We start from the raw sequence: 15846 nt of genomic DNA, 5'->3' as shown, positions 1-15846 counted from the left end.
TTTCAGTTTTTCTTTTCCCCTTTATAACAGACATATTAACAGTCCAATTAATAAGTCTATTATTTTCAGGGTTACCTGCTCCTACTGACATATACAGATTGTTCTGAAAGATTTGATTTTTTCTGATCGGATCTTCTCTGAACCTGGAACATGCTTCTTCCTTCTTCCAGACAACCTCCAGTTTCTGCTACAAATAGAGAGAGCAACTTTAGATTGAAATGTTAACAATTGCCCTGTGTAATATTTTTTTAAATTTTTATTTGTCTTGTTGTTGTTGGGTTTTATTTGTTTGGGTTTTTTTTGGTTTTTTTTTTTTTTTCCCTGGAATAATCATGTTATGATTAAGTTTTAGGAAGAATCTGATCAGTAATAAAGGTGAGTTTTTGGCATTGGTAGTCTTCACAACATTACTCTTCATCCATTTCATCCATCATTGTGAAGGAAAACTGCTCCAGGGTAAGAGCCCATCAATTTACAGTGGGAACTATGCCATTCAGACAGATGGGGTATCTTTAGATAGCCAAAAGATCATATATGTTCATCAGCAATGGGTGCTCGAGGCATGATTCCCAGCTGGGAGCACTGAAAATTTTGTATGTTACAAGCTGTCAGTGGCTCTTACCCAAAGGTAATCCCTTGCAGGTCTGAATCATCTTTTTAAAATGTTGACTGGCTTCTGCGGACAGGTAAGGGTTCTGTGTGAGCAAGGGGCACAGCACAGCAGGCGACCTGAATGTCATAAAAGTGTTCCAACTGGTCTGAGCTGATTGAGGGGAGAGGCAAGGATGCAAAGCACAGAATTACAAGAGTAGTTCTTCCTTCATAAGCATGAAGAAGTTGTGTTTAACAAATGGTTGTGTTTAACAAATGGTTCTTATCACTTTCATGCATTTATACACAACATGATTTGACCACACACCATATAACCCACATTCATGCTGCTATTCTGGAAAACAGCAATAAATCTACGGTGTCACCATCCAGCAGACTCTTTCTTGATTTAGGTGTCCCTGGAGTTGGTCTTGCTACAACCACCAATGTCAGATAACAGCAGGGTTTTGCTAGAGGTGTTGAAACTACTGGGATTCTGATGTTATCTTCATAGTCCAGAGGCATTTTTCTTCTTCATGGGTGGCTTTATGATTCTGAGAGATGAGACAGAACATAAGAGGTCCTTATCTGCAAGGTGGGGGTGTCCTCCTCCTTGGGGGGGTGTCCTCCTCCTTGCGGTGGGCTGGGGCCTTTCACTTTCACTTACCCCGTGAAACCATGGTTATGTGCTATACAAGGTAAAGCAAGTCTCTCTTAATGAAGCTAGTGTTATTTTATACTATTAGCTTCAAGCTATGAGGCCTAGCTGGGGCAGCTGCCAGATTCTCCTAGGAGCAGCCTGGAGATTGAGAAGAGGCCCTGTCTGCAGGGCTCATTTTTCACAGGGATTGCAATGGGACGGTGCAAAAATGAAAAACGGAAAAGGCTCATGCTGACTGAAGTCTTTGCTCGGGAACGAGCAAGTGACAGGGAGCTCCAGCCTTGGGGAAATGCGGCTGGTCGGGTTTCCCACCGGGCAGGGTAGACCATCCCTCCAAAGCGCCTCCTCCGGCGCTGCACACACTCAGCACACAGACCCCTGCCGTGCCGGCCGTGCGCCCGGCCCTCGCACAGGAGGCCAGACGCCCACGCCCCGCGGCCGTGAGGGAGGCAGCCGGTTCGGCTCGGGCGGGTTCGAAGGGCGGCTCTGCCGGCGCCGCTCCCTCCCTGAGGGGCGCGGTCCCGCCCGCCGGGGCGCTCGGAGCGCGCACGCGCGGCTGGAGCGGCGGAAGCCCACGGTTGGTTCCGCCGCGTGCCCGGGCGGGGGGCGGTGTTCGCGACCCCCGCTGGCCCGGGAGCGGCGCCGCGGGTGGGCCGGGCCGGGCCGGGCGGGAGGGGCGGGGGCGCCGGCACCGGCACCGGCACCCCCTCGGGCACGGCCCCGCCACGGCGGGCATGCTCCTGCGGGGCTTCCTCCATCGCTGCACCTCCCCTCCAGCGTTGCTGTTGTCTGTGCAGGGAGTTGGGTAGGGAAGCCCTGGGCAGAATACCGGGTATCTCCCCAGCTGTGAAGTGAGGAAATGGTGCTGTCGCTTTTATGCAGGTCCAGGATGCTGGTTGCCCTGTAAAGCAGGAGGAGGGTGTTTGGTGATACTGAGGTGGTAGTAGGAGAGGCACGAGGTTTGATTAGCTGTGTGGTCAGCAGCGCGGCACAAGGAAATGCAGTGGCCTTGGCGTCCCTGGGTTTCGCACTTTCATTTCCCGGCTCTCGCAGTTAGTGAGACGATACAGCAGGTCTTCGCCTCAGACTGATGATCCAAACAGTAATGGTCTTAAAGTAACGTGCATTATCTGTCTACAAGTGGCTGTTTGGTCAGCAGTGGGTGAAGATAGATTTGATGGGCTTGTGATAAAGAGGGTTAGGTGTGCGTATGTGAATGTCAAGCCACATCCCTCTCCAAGCCCAAGTGACATTTTTTATAAATGAAGTAGTTGTTTGCAGGTATACTTTGCTAGATCCTATCAATGAAAACTAACTGGGTGAGAATGTCTTGCCTACCTCAACAAACCTGTCAACAGCCACCTAGCAACTGCTTTGTGCCAAGGTCTCTGCTGCAACCATCCATTCCATAAACACGAGAAATGCCAGGTGTGTGGGGGTTTGTCATAGCACAGATATGCTGTTGCTTATGTTAACTGGCCATTCAGATACCTATTCTGTTTTGTTAAACGTTAATGTTTTAAGAAGCTTAATGGCAATTCTATTCTGACACGTGACATCCTTAAAATCTGGTTTGTAAAATAAATTCAGTTGATTGGTTCAAGTCCACCTTGTTTATTCCCATTAAAGAGTATTTTTTGTTTTAGCGCCACTAATCTTTGGCAGTAATTATTTAGATTTCAGGAAGGTCACTGGTGTAAAAATGCAGCGGGATCTAGAAATTGGGGAGGGCTGTTGATTGTTGTTGCCTTGCCCTCGTTATCACAAATATTATGAGAAGTGGGCTCTCTTTTGTTTCTACTCTCTGTTCTTTTTTCTGGCTTGCTTAGGATACAGCCTTTTTAGAAAGTGGTGTTTCTTCCACTCTCAAAATAGGTATTAAGGTGCATAGTATTGTTCAGTTTGTGTGGAGTCTTAAAATTGTCTTTCATGGCAAGCAATACAGTGTTACTGATCTGTGTTGTTCTGTACTTGTTTAAAGACTTGTGAAAAAAGTCCGTAAAAGAAGTCCTTGACTTCTGCAAGTCAAATTTCAGAAGTCATACTTTTCTTAAGAAGCAGGGCTGCTGTGAAGCACAGTTTCTAGCTGTGTGTGAATGCAACACCCATGAACGTGCGAGAAACAGAATGTCCCCAGAGCTGACTGTTGTGCTTCTTAGGCTGAGAAATTGAGTACTGCTCTTGTTGGGTGTATTTATGAAATACAGTTTCTAAAAATGTTTTGGGACATTCTTGATGCAAAATGGTATACTTTTTATTTTTCTAAGGTTGCATTCAAATGAGTCTATGAAAACAATTTATATTTCACCTTAACATTTCTGGTTAGCACAAAACTTTCTCATTTCTTGCAACTGACTTTTCACCTGCCTTACTCATTCTGTGGTCTTAGTATTCTGTGGATGTCACATGAAGAGTCATATTGCTGGTGATTGTAGTGAACAAAATACTGAGTTTATGATATCATTGATGGAACTGCGCAGAAAGAAAAGGGTTAGGGAGCAATGCTGCCCATGCATCCTGTAATAAGGGTATTTTTTTTGGAAAGGCAAGAAAATTCCCCATAATGTAGGAAAGACTCAGTCATGTTTTAGTGCAGCTGAAGCTTTTCATAGGCACAGCTCCTGTTGGCTTTCAAATTATTTGTATTTGAGTTATTTATTTAGAAGAAATAGCTAGAAGTTAGGGCACAAGGGAAGAAAACCACAAAAGCTCTAACATTAGTGCTCTGTAGTTTCTCCTAAACTATTTAATTGGAAAATTACTTTGCTTGGAGAATTTCATTGCTTGTGTGAATCCTGAATGTATGCACATATAAATCACTTAATTGTTTCTCTCCATTTATTTGTTGTTAACCTTCTCATAGAGTTTTTTCTTTGCATATTGTAGTTTTTCTGATCAGAAATTATGAATTTTGAAGAACAAAATTATATGAGATCAGTCATCTCTTTCTTTTGACACTGTATTTGAAAGAGTAAAACATTCACTTTGTTTGTGATTTAAATTTTAATCTAGTACTTCCTTCCTCGTTATCAGATTTTGAAGCTCTTACTTTTTCTTTATTCCTCACACTTTATATATTTATGCATGGTACATAAACCAAGGGATAGAGGGAAAAAAATCACTTTGCCAGAGTAAGTCAATATATTGACATCATTTATTTGCTATTGCTGCTGAAGTATAATGAAAAATATAAAACTTAATTTACGATTATAGGAAACAGGAAACAAATCTGTTTAACTGAAACACATTGGCACTACTGCCATTTTACACAGACATTTCTCTTTTAAAAAAATATTAGACTTTTGAAATGGCCTAGAACAGAGATTTGAGAAATTCTAGTTTGTTTGGAGACAGCTCTACTCAGTAAGGTGGGGTTTGAAAACCTAAATAGAAAGTAACCTGTTACATGCTGCCTTTCAAACAAATGATAATGGTTGTTTGCATATCACACTTTCAGGAGATAGAGAAGACAGATGAAAAATCACCCTGTCTTGAGAGTGACATCTGCATTTGTGTAGTTCTTGCTTAATTCTGGATTTTGCCATCCAAGGTATGGTATTGAGCATGGCTGAGGTTTGTTTTGGTTTTCTAATTATAAAAGTGAATATGGTCATGCAGGCAAAAGTAAGTTACTTAGGGATAAAAATTTGGGATGTATTTTCCTGATAGGCATTCTTACTGTTTTCTCCTGAATCCCTCTCACTGCTTATTGCTCACACATGGTACAAGTTGGTCACTCAGGAGCAAGTATTTCATTAATTATATCTCTGTTTTGCTTGTTGAGCTGTTATTCTGAGGAAGTGCTGTGAAGTCATGGGATCTCTGCTGCTCTGGTAAGATGGAAGACAGATGGATTCCTCAGTGGTCAGCAGTGTTTCTAGCTGCATTTGGTTTTTTTGGCCTCTATATTTCTGTTGGTCTGCATGATTTTCCCTTTGTAAATTCATGGTGGTTACTCCCAGTCACCTTCTTGTCCTTCATGTGTTTGAAAGTAGTTTCCAGGATTGTTTCCTTCACCTTCCCAGGGACCAGAGTGAGACTAGTAGGCCTTTAGTTGCCTGGCTCCTCCTTCCTGTCCTTGAAAACAGGATTTTCATTGACACTTGTTTTCTTGAGTCTTCTGGAATGTTACCCATCAGCATAAAAATTCCAAACTTAGTTGAGAATGACTTCACAATGACAAAACCAGCTCTCTCAGCACTCCAATTGGCACCTCAGTAGGTCACATGGAAGTGACAGGTCCAGTTCACTTAAAAATTTGTTAATCTGATCCTCCCTCACTCAGACTAAGTGTTTTGTTTTCTGCACTTTCCCATGGGTCTCAGGGACCTGGAATTCCAGAAGGCAGGTCTTAACCATGAAAGAGCAAAATAAACAAGGTGCTTTGAGATTTTTGTATGATTTTGATACTTTCAGCAGCAGGCTGGCGTTTCCTCTCTAGCCTTCCTTATGCTGCTCATGTACCTGTACAAATCTCTCTTGGAATTTCATATCTCTCACCAGATTCAGCTCTAGGAGGACCTTAGGTGCACTATCCTAGTGCACCTAAGTGGTGTTCCTGTGTCAGTTGTGTGCGCACACTTGGTGCAGTCCCACTTCACCTTGGTTTGGTTGGTTATAAGATCTCTGTTTTCCCCATCATCCTGCGTCCTTTGCTTGTGAAATGTGACCACCAACTTCCTCTATCATCATTCTTTAAGTATTCCCCAAGCTGATCAACCAGCCTCTTGGCAAAGATGCTCTTACCCATGTAATTTCAGGTGGATCTTGTTCCCCTTCACCCTCAGTTTTTGAGCCTTATAGGAGGTTCTATGGATGTAAATGCTGCACAACCACTTGCTCCTTTGCAGGATCTGTCTGCTTCTCCTCAAGTTCTTCCCCTTCATCAGCAACATGAATGAGATACCACTTGCCTACTAGACTTTGGCCAACATCCTGTTAACTGTGTAGTCATGCTTGGTAAACTCCTGGTCTCCCCTGGCTGTGTCCATGGTGCCTGAATGGAAGAGCAGCTAAGGGTAATAGACTGAGGGCCAGACTGCTACCAGCCACAGTAACAGTCAGTCTGTGGTATGCAGGCCCGGTGCCCCTGGCAAGCAGCATACTTTGCCAGGTGACACGTTGGGCCAGCAGGGGTGTCTTTGTCCCAGAAGCAGGGACCCATTGCTGTTCCTTACCCCATGCTGTTCCTCATACCCAGTATGGGTGCTGCTGCAGGACTCAGGCACAGATGGCTCAGAGGATTTCTTGGAGAGAGCTTGCTGTCCATGTGTGCTGCCAGGGCTCAGAACCTGCTCTGTAGATCAGAGCTGCAGGCAGAACAGGAGCTGTCCTCCTGGTGCTGGAGCTCAGAGGCTTGACATGTCTGGCTTGACAAGCTGAGGCTCTGTCTGCTTCTCCTCTTGTGGTGGGGGTTTCTGTGGCTGCAAGAACTTGGTGGGGAGCTGTATGATACTTGAATGGGAACACTGTTACATTAGAAAATAATAAGCAAAGGGTGATTATAAATAACGCAAAGGAGAAGTGTGGAAAAATGGCAGCTTGTTTTAGCCTGGTTTTGATTAGACATCTAAAAGAAGAAGAAAGGAAGACAATGAAATTTGTGAATGGTAATAAGTAAATTTTGAATGCATTTGAGGACAGTCAAACATGAAACAAGTAAGCAAAGCCCTTGGAAACAGAGATGTTTTATAAAAAAAATTTTAGTGGAACAAGTAGGAGCTGAAAGGAATGGAAAAAAACCATCGAAATGGAACAAGATTCCTGAAGCCCAGAAACTGGGCAAACTAACGGGTAAGAGAGTAGATTGGGATTATGTGTGCATTGCAGTAATAAAATATGTGTATGAAAGTAGTCGGACAAAAAAATAACAGTAATAATCCCTTCCGTCATAGTTGTCCTGGATAGTGGTTAGGACTTAGTGCTGTGTTATTGAGATTGGTTTATGAAGTTCAGAAGTTCACATTGTAGGACTTGGTGAGGTTTCTGCAGTCTAAAACCAAAAGGAAATCAGCCCACTAAAGTGTAAGGATGGAAACCTTGATGTTTTAAATGTGATTAATAGAAAATGTTCTATTGTGTGATATTTTTAATAATCTATGTAAAAGATGTCAGGGTAATTACTCCTTTCTCCTTTGGTTTGCTGTTAATGTCATGAAGGACATTTTTTAAGTGAGGAAACCCTGAATTTTTAGTGATAGTTTTGACTATTTTAGCATAAAATCTTTAAGAAAACAACCATGAAATACAGGGAAGACTGCAATAGATAGGTGAGGTGAATCTTTGTGGAACATAAATAATTCCCTATATTTCTTACTTGCTTTAGAACCTTTTTACTTAGATGGAAGAGTTTTCTTTGCTGCTGCAACTTGACTGACAGTTGCTGTTTTACCTATTGCTTAATAGTTTTCCCAGGTGGTGGTTTTACTTGCATCTTGGTGATAAATGTTGCTTCTTGGCCAGATATATCTAATTAATGAATTCATAAAATGTTCTGCATGGTGCTTAAAAAATGTATGTGAAATGATTTTAAGTTTTTATGTAATTCCTTAAATCAACAGTTGATAGGTTTTTTTCTTTCTTACTTGAATGTACAAATTTGAATGTATGAACTGTATAGGTTGCACTATACTACTTAATTTGCTCTTTTTTAAAAAAAATATTTTTTATTTATCTCTTTAGGATTATTGTCTTGGGTCGTGACAATTTATTATCTGTTTGTGTTCAATGGGGCAACGGATTCACTTTGTGGTTGACCCTCAGGGTTGGTGCTGCATGGGCCTAATTATCTTTGTCTGGCTGTACAATACAATCTTCATCCCAAAGGTCATCCTTTTTCCTCATTATGAAGAGGGAAATATTTCAGTTGTGGCAGTTTTGTGTAAGTAATTTTAACTTTTTTCTGCTAATGAAATAATGCTTCTACTTAATGTACATAAAAAAAATCCTATCAGAAAATAAAAACTAGGGTGAAAGTAAAGACAAAAGGTAAGATAAAGGGTAAATGTAGTGGATGCGTCTTAAGTTTTTGTGTTCTGAGGAGCTGCAGCACTTTATTTTGCAGGTGTTGTTGTAGAACTTGTTTTTGTGGAAATTGGTGAAAAGGCTGAATGTGGCTTTCAGGTCGTGTACTTAGAACTTGTTGACAGGATTTCAGGTTCACATCTGCGAGTGCCTGTCAGAATTTGGTGTGATAGTAGTGATGACTGGCAACAAGCTAAACTTTGTCAGTTTTGTCATATGTCTCTGTGTGGGTTAGCTCATACAGGTTTGGCTCATAGGTTTGCTGGGGAAAAGTCTTGAATTATGGCTGGAATAAACTTCAAGGTGAAGATGCACTGTTGGGAATATCTTCCATATGGGGGCTTTGAGGTGTGATATGATTGGTATTTGTGTGGTAAGATGATGGAGGAACTTCTGCAAAACAGTAGTATGCTCATAGTAGCACCTGCTGGTGCTATCAGAACTGTTTACTACTTTTTTCACTCTATTTATTGGGGAGTTCCTGATGTTGTGTACTTAATATCAAAAATATATCTGGAATTGAATGAGAAGGCTGAGTGTTTTCCAGCTCAATTCTGGAGTATCTGTATTTTTTGATACAGTGTACTTCGCATGTATGAAAAAGTCTAACAAATGCTTATTTATTTTTTTAGGTTATTACTTCTGCTCATTGTTTTGTATAGCTTCATTATTTAGAGCCTCAGTAGCAGATCCAGGAAAACTACCTGAAAATCCAGACATACCAATTACAGGTACATTAACTTGATTCTATATAATTGAATGAAAGTTATTTTAATAGCCTCAAAATAATTAGGAATAAATCTGTGTTTGTGAGACTTATTGGAAACCATGGTCTGTCCTTGCTGAATAAAGTTACTGTGTCACTGTTTTAAAGTTGTAAATTTTTAGCACTTTTCCTTGTGTAGTTTCAAAACTTCTTTTTCTTAAACTTGTATTCTGCCAGAAATTCTACCATTCTTCAGTTATGTAGGACCTTCTGCTAGAAAATTTTTCCACAGGAAGATTTTTTTTTTGCATTCTAGACTTTCAAACATTATGCATATACTACTAACTTGATAATATTTAATGAAAAATGTTTATAGATAGCTAGCTATTTTAATTCTATATCTTTTGTCTTAGTAAATTTATATGATGTTGAAAATGATGTTGGAAGGTAGTCCTATGCTGGTTTTTACCTGTGTAGTTTTTGCTGGTTTTTTTCCAGAGTCTTATGATTGTATGGGCTGTTAACAAAAAACCTAAACCATGGTGCTAGTTACACTGCACTTGTATAAAGTAGCAACTTAAACTTTCTGTCCTTGCAAATTTATCCCACAATTCCTGTATGGTATCCAGTGCTCCAGAAGTTGGAGGAAATTTAAAACCTTAATGATTCTCCGCAGAAAAGGACAGTATTTTTATGAACTGTTGGGAGCTATTATCTAATGCATAGAGCTTTTACTTAGGAGTTTAGAATGGAGTAGGGCTGTTAAACAGCATGAGCTTTGTCACATTAACAGATAACACTTCATGAATGAAGAAAATGTGTCCCATCCAGTGAGGCTGAATGCTTCAGTCTTGTCTTCAGATATGGTGAATGCCCAGAATAAAATTTTGTTCTCTTTTCCTGATGTTACTGAAAATCTAGGATGATGTGTTTGGAGACATGATCTTTTTAGCCTTAGTGCTGATGATATGATGTGCATGAAGTAGACAGTTTATTTTAGAAAGGAGTGTATCTCTCTAGGATTCAGATGTGTCACCACTAATTGCAGAAAATCTCATGCCAGTGTTCTTTCTGCTTCTGGCAGCTGATCCTTTGATCCAGTAAAACATCAGGTGTTTCAGACTTGGGTTCTGGAGTCAGCAGTTTTGCTGCAGGGGGAGCAACATGGATTTTGCAACCTGAACTGGAGAATGGAGACCCTTGCTAGTTACAGACAGTTACATTTATACTGCAGTTTTCATTTACTGTCAAAGTACCAGGAGCAGTGCAAATTCCCTTTGTACACAAAGGATTTTTTCTAATGTAAGGTGTCTCTTTGCATAGCTCCCCAAACTTTGCATGCTCCATTCAGTCCATACGGCAGTCATACTTAATAAGTACTTCCGAAGGTGAAATGTTTAGGCTAGGTCATGACTTTGGTATTTTGATCTGGTGCCTGATATATCAGGGTAGCGTACTTTTGGAGGTAGTGCTTCAGTTATGTGGTGTGCGCTAGGCTGACAGGAGGATACATTTTTACACAGTGTAAATTGCGTTAAAAATGAGTTGGGGTGTTTCTGAACTCTTCTAGTATCTCCCCCATTAGTGAGTGACACCTTTGTGACACTGGATTTATGCAAACAGATTGTAAATCAGTTTCCATCTGTCATTATTACTTGTTTAATGATCTCAGATATTGTGTTTCTTTACTTCCAGTGTCCAAATGTTATTTTGCAGCAAGAAAGACCAGATTAGAGCTGCCTGCAGGTGTCTCAGAACTGCTAAATATAACTTTATTTTGTTTACTTTGGGACAGTGTTTTACAGTATAAAATTTCAGAATGTCCTACTGTAAATATGAAGCTTTTTTTCCCTTTTTTTCCCTCTGTCCCTGAGATATGAGAAATTTTTGTGCCTCAAAAAAGATTGTTTAAGTAGAAACAATTTGAACAGTCAAAGTATTTCTCAGTCATCCACCTGTTTTCCTTAAAGACAGAAAATATATGCTTTTGTGACTGGAAGTATTTCAGTGTTAATCTTATTGTTTCCCATGTGAAGATGAAATTTTTGAACATATAATTTGAATTCTGCTTTTCAAAGAATTCCTCTAATTTGGATGGTGCATTTGAGATAAATAATAGCCAAGCTGAGCAATCGTACTCCTGGTAGCTTCAGCTACTCAGTAGCTCTGGATATTAACTTTTAAAGAATCTCACATTAGTAATTTAAAAATAGTATATATTTGTATATACAACCCTAATCTCGATCTCTTTCTTTGCATGTCTTATATGTAAAATTGCATGTGGTGATATGCATGTTATTAAAATGCTTTGAGATGGAAGATGCTCCTGAAGTGTTCACTGTGTGTCGTCTTTTAGCTAGCTAGCAGAAACAGTATTTCCTCAGGGGGTTCTGGAACAGCAGTGAGATTGTATCCTGATTCTGTCTAGCAGATAATTTTTTTCACAGTAGAAATGTAAGGAAATAATTGAGTTACAGTCTTCCTTGTCTGAGTAACAGGTTTGTTCTGTAATAATTACTTTGTAGAAATTTATAGGAAGAGAGGGCATTTTGGAGATGGAAACTGGCATGGAGTAGCAGTAATATCTTCCAGTTTAATTAAGGTCACAGTGGGAAAAAGCTTTTTATGTGGTGCTTATCCTTCTCAGATCATAGTAAGATTTGTTTTTTTAATTAGAGTTACAAACATACAGATTTATTATGAGTATGCATTGATTAACTGAGTTTAAATCTCTCTAATGTGTCTTTACATTTTCACCTAGATCGAGAACATTGGGAGTTATGTAACAAGTGCAATATGATGAGACCAAAGCGTTCACACCATTGCAGTCGCTGTGGACATTGTGTGAGGAGGATGGATCACCACTGTCCATGGTAAAATCAGGACATTTCTTCTAATTATCTACCGTTTTAGTGAATCATTCTGAAATTTGTGGTCTTGACTGCTGCTCATTTTTCCTGTTTTTTTCCCTGTAGTGCTTATCATTTAGGCATATAAAGCATGGAAGTAATAAATTTGAACTTTCCTATATCTACCAGTAAAAATCAGAGTAAGTGAAAATAAACATTTTTGAAAGAAGTTCTGAGTTAAAATTTTTACAAGACAAACTGCAGAGTTCAAAAATGACGTCAGGATTCTCCTACATTGGTTTAGCCATTTTTCAAACTACCTTTTTTTGTCAAGTTTTTCTACTTCAGAGAATAGTACTAGTATAGTGCTTTTGTCACTCTGGCTTGGCTTGTTGTCTGTGCCAATGCTTGTATGAATTTGCATCCATGTAACTTTTGATCTTGTACTTAATACAGATAGAATCCTTGTGTTTCCTTTACACTTTTCATGTTGGAATATGCAGGAGTTTCTGAGTATGGATGCCTCTATTGTCTTCTGTGCCTCTGGTTCATTTTTAAGTCATATTTCTTTGTTACTGGGTTAGCCTGTGATCACATTTATTTTAAAACATTTGTTTGCGTTTTTGCACTCTTGTAGTTTACAACCTGTGAAATGTATTGAGTAGCAGAAGATAAGACATATTACTGTGAAATTTCACTGACTTTCAAAAAATAATTTCATTACTAAATTTTTACTTAAAGTTGCAGCAATATCTTTGCTATATAAAAATACAGAAAATTGTGTCTCCTGTTCTAAGCAATGATCTCGGTAGTGCAATCTATGCTTTAAGTTGTGGTGCAAGGGATCCAGTAGTTTGCTCCTTAAGAAATCATAAAGTTTTCTATTCACAGTGTCATAACTTTAGTATTTCTATTTCTGTTTTTATATATGCACACTTTGTTTCTCTACAGGATTAATAATTGTGTTGGTGAAGACAATCATTGGCTGTTTTTGCAGCTGTGTTTCTACACCCAGATCCTTAGTTCCTATACGCTGATACTTGACTTCTGCCATTACTACTACTTTTTGCCTCTGAAAAAAGAAAACTGGGTAAGAACCTGTTTTCTCTGTGAAGGGAACAAGTAATATTGCAATGTAATTTGTGTTGGCTTTTAGTTACTGCACATTTTTGGTAGCTCAGTTTCACTCTTAGTGAAGAGAGTTCAACTAGCTGTATGTTATTAAGTAAGCAAACTGATTTACAGTAAGTAACAAAATATTTTTATGAAAGGGCATTGTCCTGGGGTTGTTTGTGTTAAAAACACAACATTAGTTCTCTTAGGAATATGGGAAGGGAGGGAAGAACCAATTAGCTTTCTTTGGAAGTGATTATCAGTACTGGAAAGAGTACTTTAGATGTATTTAATTTTCCTTTTACTTTTCCAAAGCAGATTTATGCAGAATATATAGCTATCCTAATATCATGTTTTAAAAAGCAGTATCAGCTTTTTTAAGAAAGGAAAGAAGAACACATGATCATTCTGCAAGGGGAAAAATATACATTGGTTTTGTAGCAGCATTTTCTGTTGCTTTGAAAAGGTTATGTGGGTTAAGGGAGAATTAAGTTTGGTTTGTTTCTTGTGGACTTACCGACTGGAATAGAGTAAAAAATCAAGGACTTCCTTCCCCTATGAAACTTACATTGTAGAGCTGCTATCTGGTGCTCATTTATGCCTGTTATCTGTAGTATTCAGAATATTGAAGATGGTTGCTTGAAATTTGCTCAGTGCTTGAAAGTTCTTTCTTTATAAGAAAACTGTTATGCTATCTTGCTTATGAAGAACCGTAAGAGCTTCAAGCTTAAATCTGAAATGAATTTTTTATTTGTACTGGACTATAACAAATACAAGTACATGAAAGAGAAAAACCTAGAAAACAAGTTTAAAACATTTTCAAAATTAGGTAACATTCCAAATGTCATAAGAGAATAAGATTATGTCAGATATTACACTCTAAATTTTGGTGAGATTTTTTCCAAATACTGAAGTGCAGAAGATTTTTAAATTCTGTGTCGATGTGACACCCCAGCATGCTCTCTGCTGGTGATGTCATACTCGTCTTTCCAGGCTACTGGAACCTGACCATTCACTGTGGGTAAGGCACAAAAAAAATTTCCATTTTTTTGAACAACTAAAGTTTGTCATATGATTTTGTATCCTATGTTATATGAGAATTTCACTTTGTGAAAAATTCTGCTTCTGGAACAAGATGCGATACAGTCTTCCAAGCTTCTTACTTGTTCCTGTGTCAGTCTGAACTGGGTGTGATGTTCCCATAAAAGTGTATGTGAAGATGATGTGGTAAAGGAGAGCTGAAAGTGTAGGAAGATTGTATTCCTTGGTTTATCCAAAATTGATAAAAGTGCTATATTTAAATTCATAAATACCAAGTTTTTATTATGTAGAACATTCCAAAGTTGAGGATTTTTGTAACTTGTTCTTGAAAATTGTATTCTAAAGGAATTTAATTATTTTTTCCATCTACATCAATACTTCCATTTAAATCATTAAAAGGATTTTAGAAATAGGGAACAGAAAATAATTTGCTGTCTGCTTGGAGCATCTTTCCATAGGCACTGAAACAGACTTGTTGGCCTCTAATAGTATAATGTCATGGTAGGGTATTTCCTTCTTATTGTGACTATTCCCTGAATGCATTGTTTCCTGTAATTACACTGTATTAGGTAACATGCCAAAGTTCTGTCCGTTAGCCTTGCTTTTTAAAAGTAGTGTGAAAAGTAACCAAATTATTTGATTGAGGGTGGTCCGTGCAAGAGAGGGAAATGGAAATCATGTTTACTTCAGATACTTTACAATACCTAAGCAGGTGATGATAAATAATTATTAATAATGACAGTTCAAAAAACAAGTGTGAATATGTATAAAACTTGTACTTGCCAGAATAACTGGATTCATTTGAAGTGGTTTGGAGAGAGGCCTAATTTTAATGCTCCTGCTCCTTTGACAGGTGACAGGTTAGAAGGCAGAATACGTATGCAACAATTATTTTAACCCATTGTAATGCGTTTCCCTGAAGAGGGGCTCAGGTTCTTGTATTTGGCTGCCTAAGTTTACAGAGAACTGTGGAAGAAATTGCTTACTTTGCTCTGTTTAGTTAATTTCCATATGTGAATACTTCAAATGACACTCTTACATAGTGGATCTGTGCTATAGTATACAGTATTCTGTGCCCCAGAGAGGAAAAATATGTTTATACAATATAGAAAAACAGTAGACACAGCAGGTCTGGGCTGTTAAGACCTTTGTTAAGTATAGTGTAACACTAAATAGTATTTAGCTTTCTCAGCTTTTCAGCTGTAGAATAGGAGAGCACACAGCAAAGTAGAGAAAACTGAAATAGTTGTCATGCTTAGTCAACATATCTGCCTGGAAAACAACACCAGAGCTCCATGAGGTGGTTTTTTTTAAGTGCTGCTAAGGATGTGATGCTGTATAGATTTGTGCCACGGAATAATTTGTCAGAACTATGTCTTTTTGACACCAAAGGAACAGGACTGGTGAAAAGATAGGCTTAGTAGTAGTTAGGGTTTTAGGCAAGCATTCTGCAAGATTCTTTTTCTCCTTTATATCAATTAAAGCTGAGGTACCACAGCATTCCAGAGAGCACGGTATCTTCAGCCTTTCACAAAAGCACAGTTCTTTGTTGAAATTTTGGCTGTAACTGGGAGCTTACATTTTCTGAATTTACAGGGGCTAGTGTTTAGAACAGATTCAAAGGACTGGATGATTTTTTTTTTCCAAAAAACCATCTGGAATAAGCTTATTCTTGCTCATTAAAGTAGTTGTGAATTTTTTGGCAGTGTGCCTTCATCTACATTTTTATTCTTCAGATATAAAGTAGTACAAAACACAGAAGTTGTAGAATTAAAATTGCTTTTAGTGCTGTTGTGAAATGATAATTTTATTACAGTACTGATTAAGGCATTATGCAAATTTGGCCAGCATGTTAGTATCTC

General features: G+C 38.8%; 1 protein-coding gene across 6 annotated transcripts in view; it reads left to right on the top strand.

Moving 5' to 3' along the window:
* The first annotated feature begins 1778 nt into the window (after positions 1 to 1778).
* ZDHHC21 (zinc finger DHHC-type palmitoyltransferase 21) overlaps positions 1779 to 15846 on the top strand; it is a 34871-nt gene continuing 20803 nt past the window's right edge. Inside the window, exons 1-6 of one of the 6 annotated variants that reach the window (XM_064736580.1) lie at positions 1779 to 1829; positions 4710 to 4802; positions 7934 to 8132; positions 8908 to 9006; positions 11743 to 11854; positions 12782 to 12920. In XM_064736580.1, the coding sequence (XP_064592650.1) occupies positions 7979 to 8132; positions 8908 to 9006; positions 11743 to 11854; positions 12782 to 12920 (504 nt within the window). In that variant the 5' untranslated portion in view covers positions 1779 to 1829; positions 4710 to 4802; positions 7934 to 7978. Of the gene's footprint in view, positions 1830 to 2315; positions 2681 to 4709; positions 4803 to 7023; positions 7046 to 7933; positions 8133 to 8907; positions 9007 to 11742; positions 11855 to 12781; positions 12921 to 15846 lie in introns of those variants that run through there. The other 5 variants (XM_064736585.1, XM_064736581.1, XM_064736583.1 and 2 more) reach the window with 5 other exon arrangements.

Source organism: Zonotrichia leucophrys, chromosome Z (genome assembly GCF_028769735.1).
Source record: "Zonotrichia leucophrys gambelii isolate GWCS_2022_RI chromosome Z, RI_Zleu_2.0, whole genome shotgun sequence".
NCBI classification, from domain to species: Eukaryota; Metazoa; Chordata; class Aves; order Passeriformes; family Passerellidae; genus Zonotrichia; species Zonotrichia leucophrys.
This window is presented reverse-complemented; position numbering and strand designations above follow the sequence as displayed.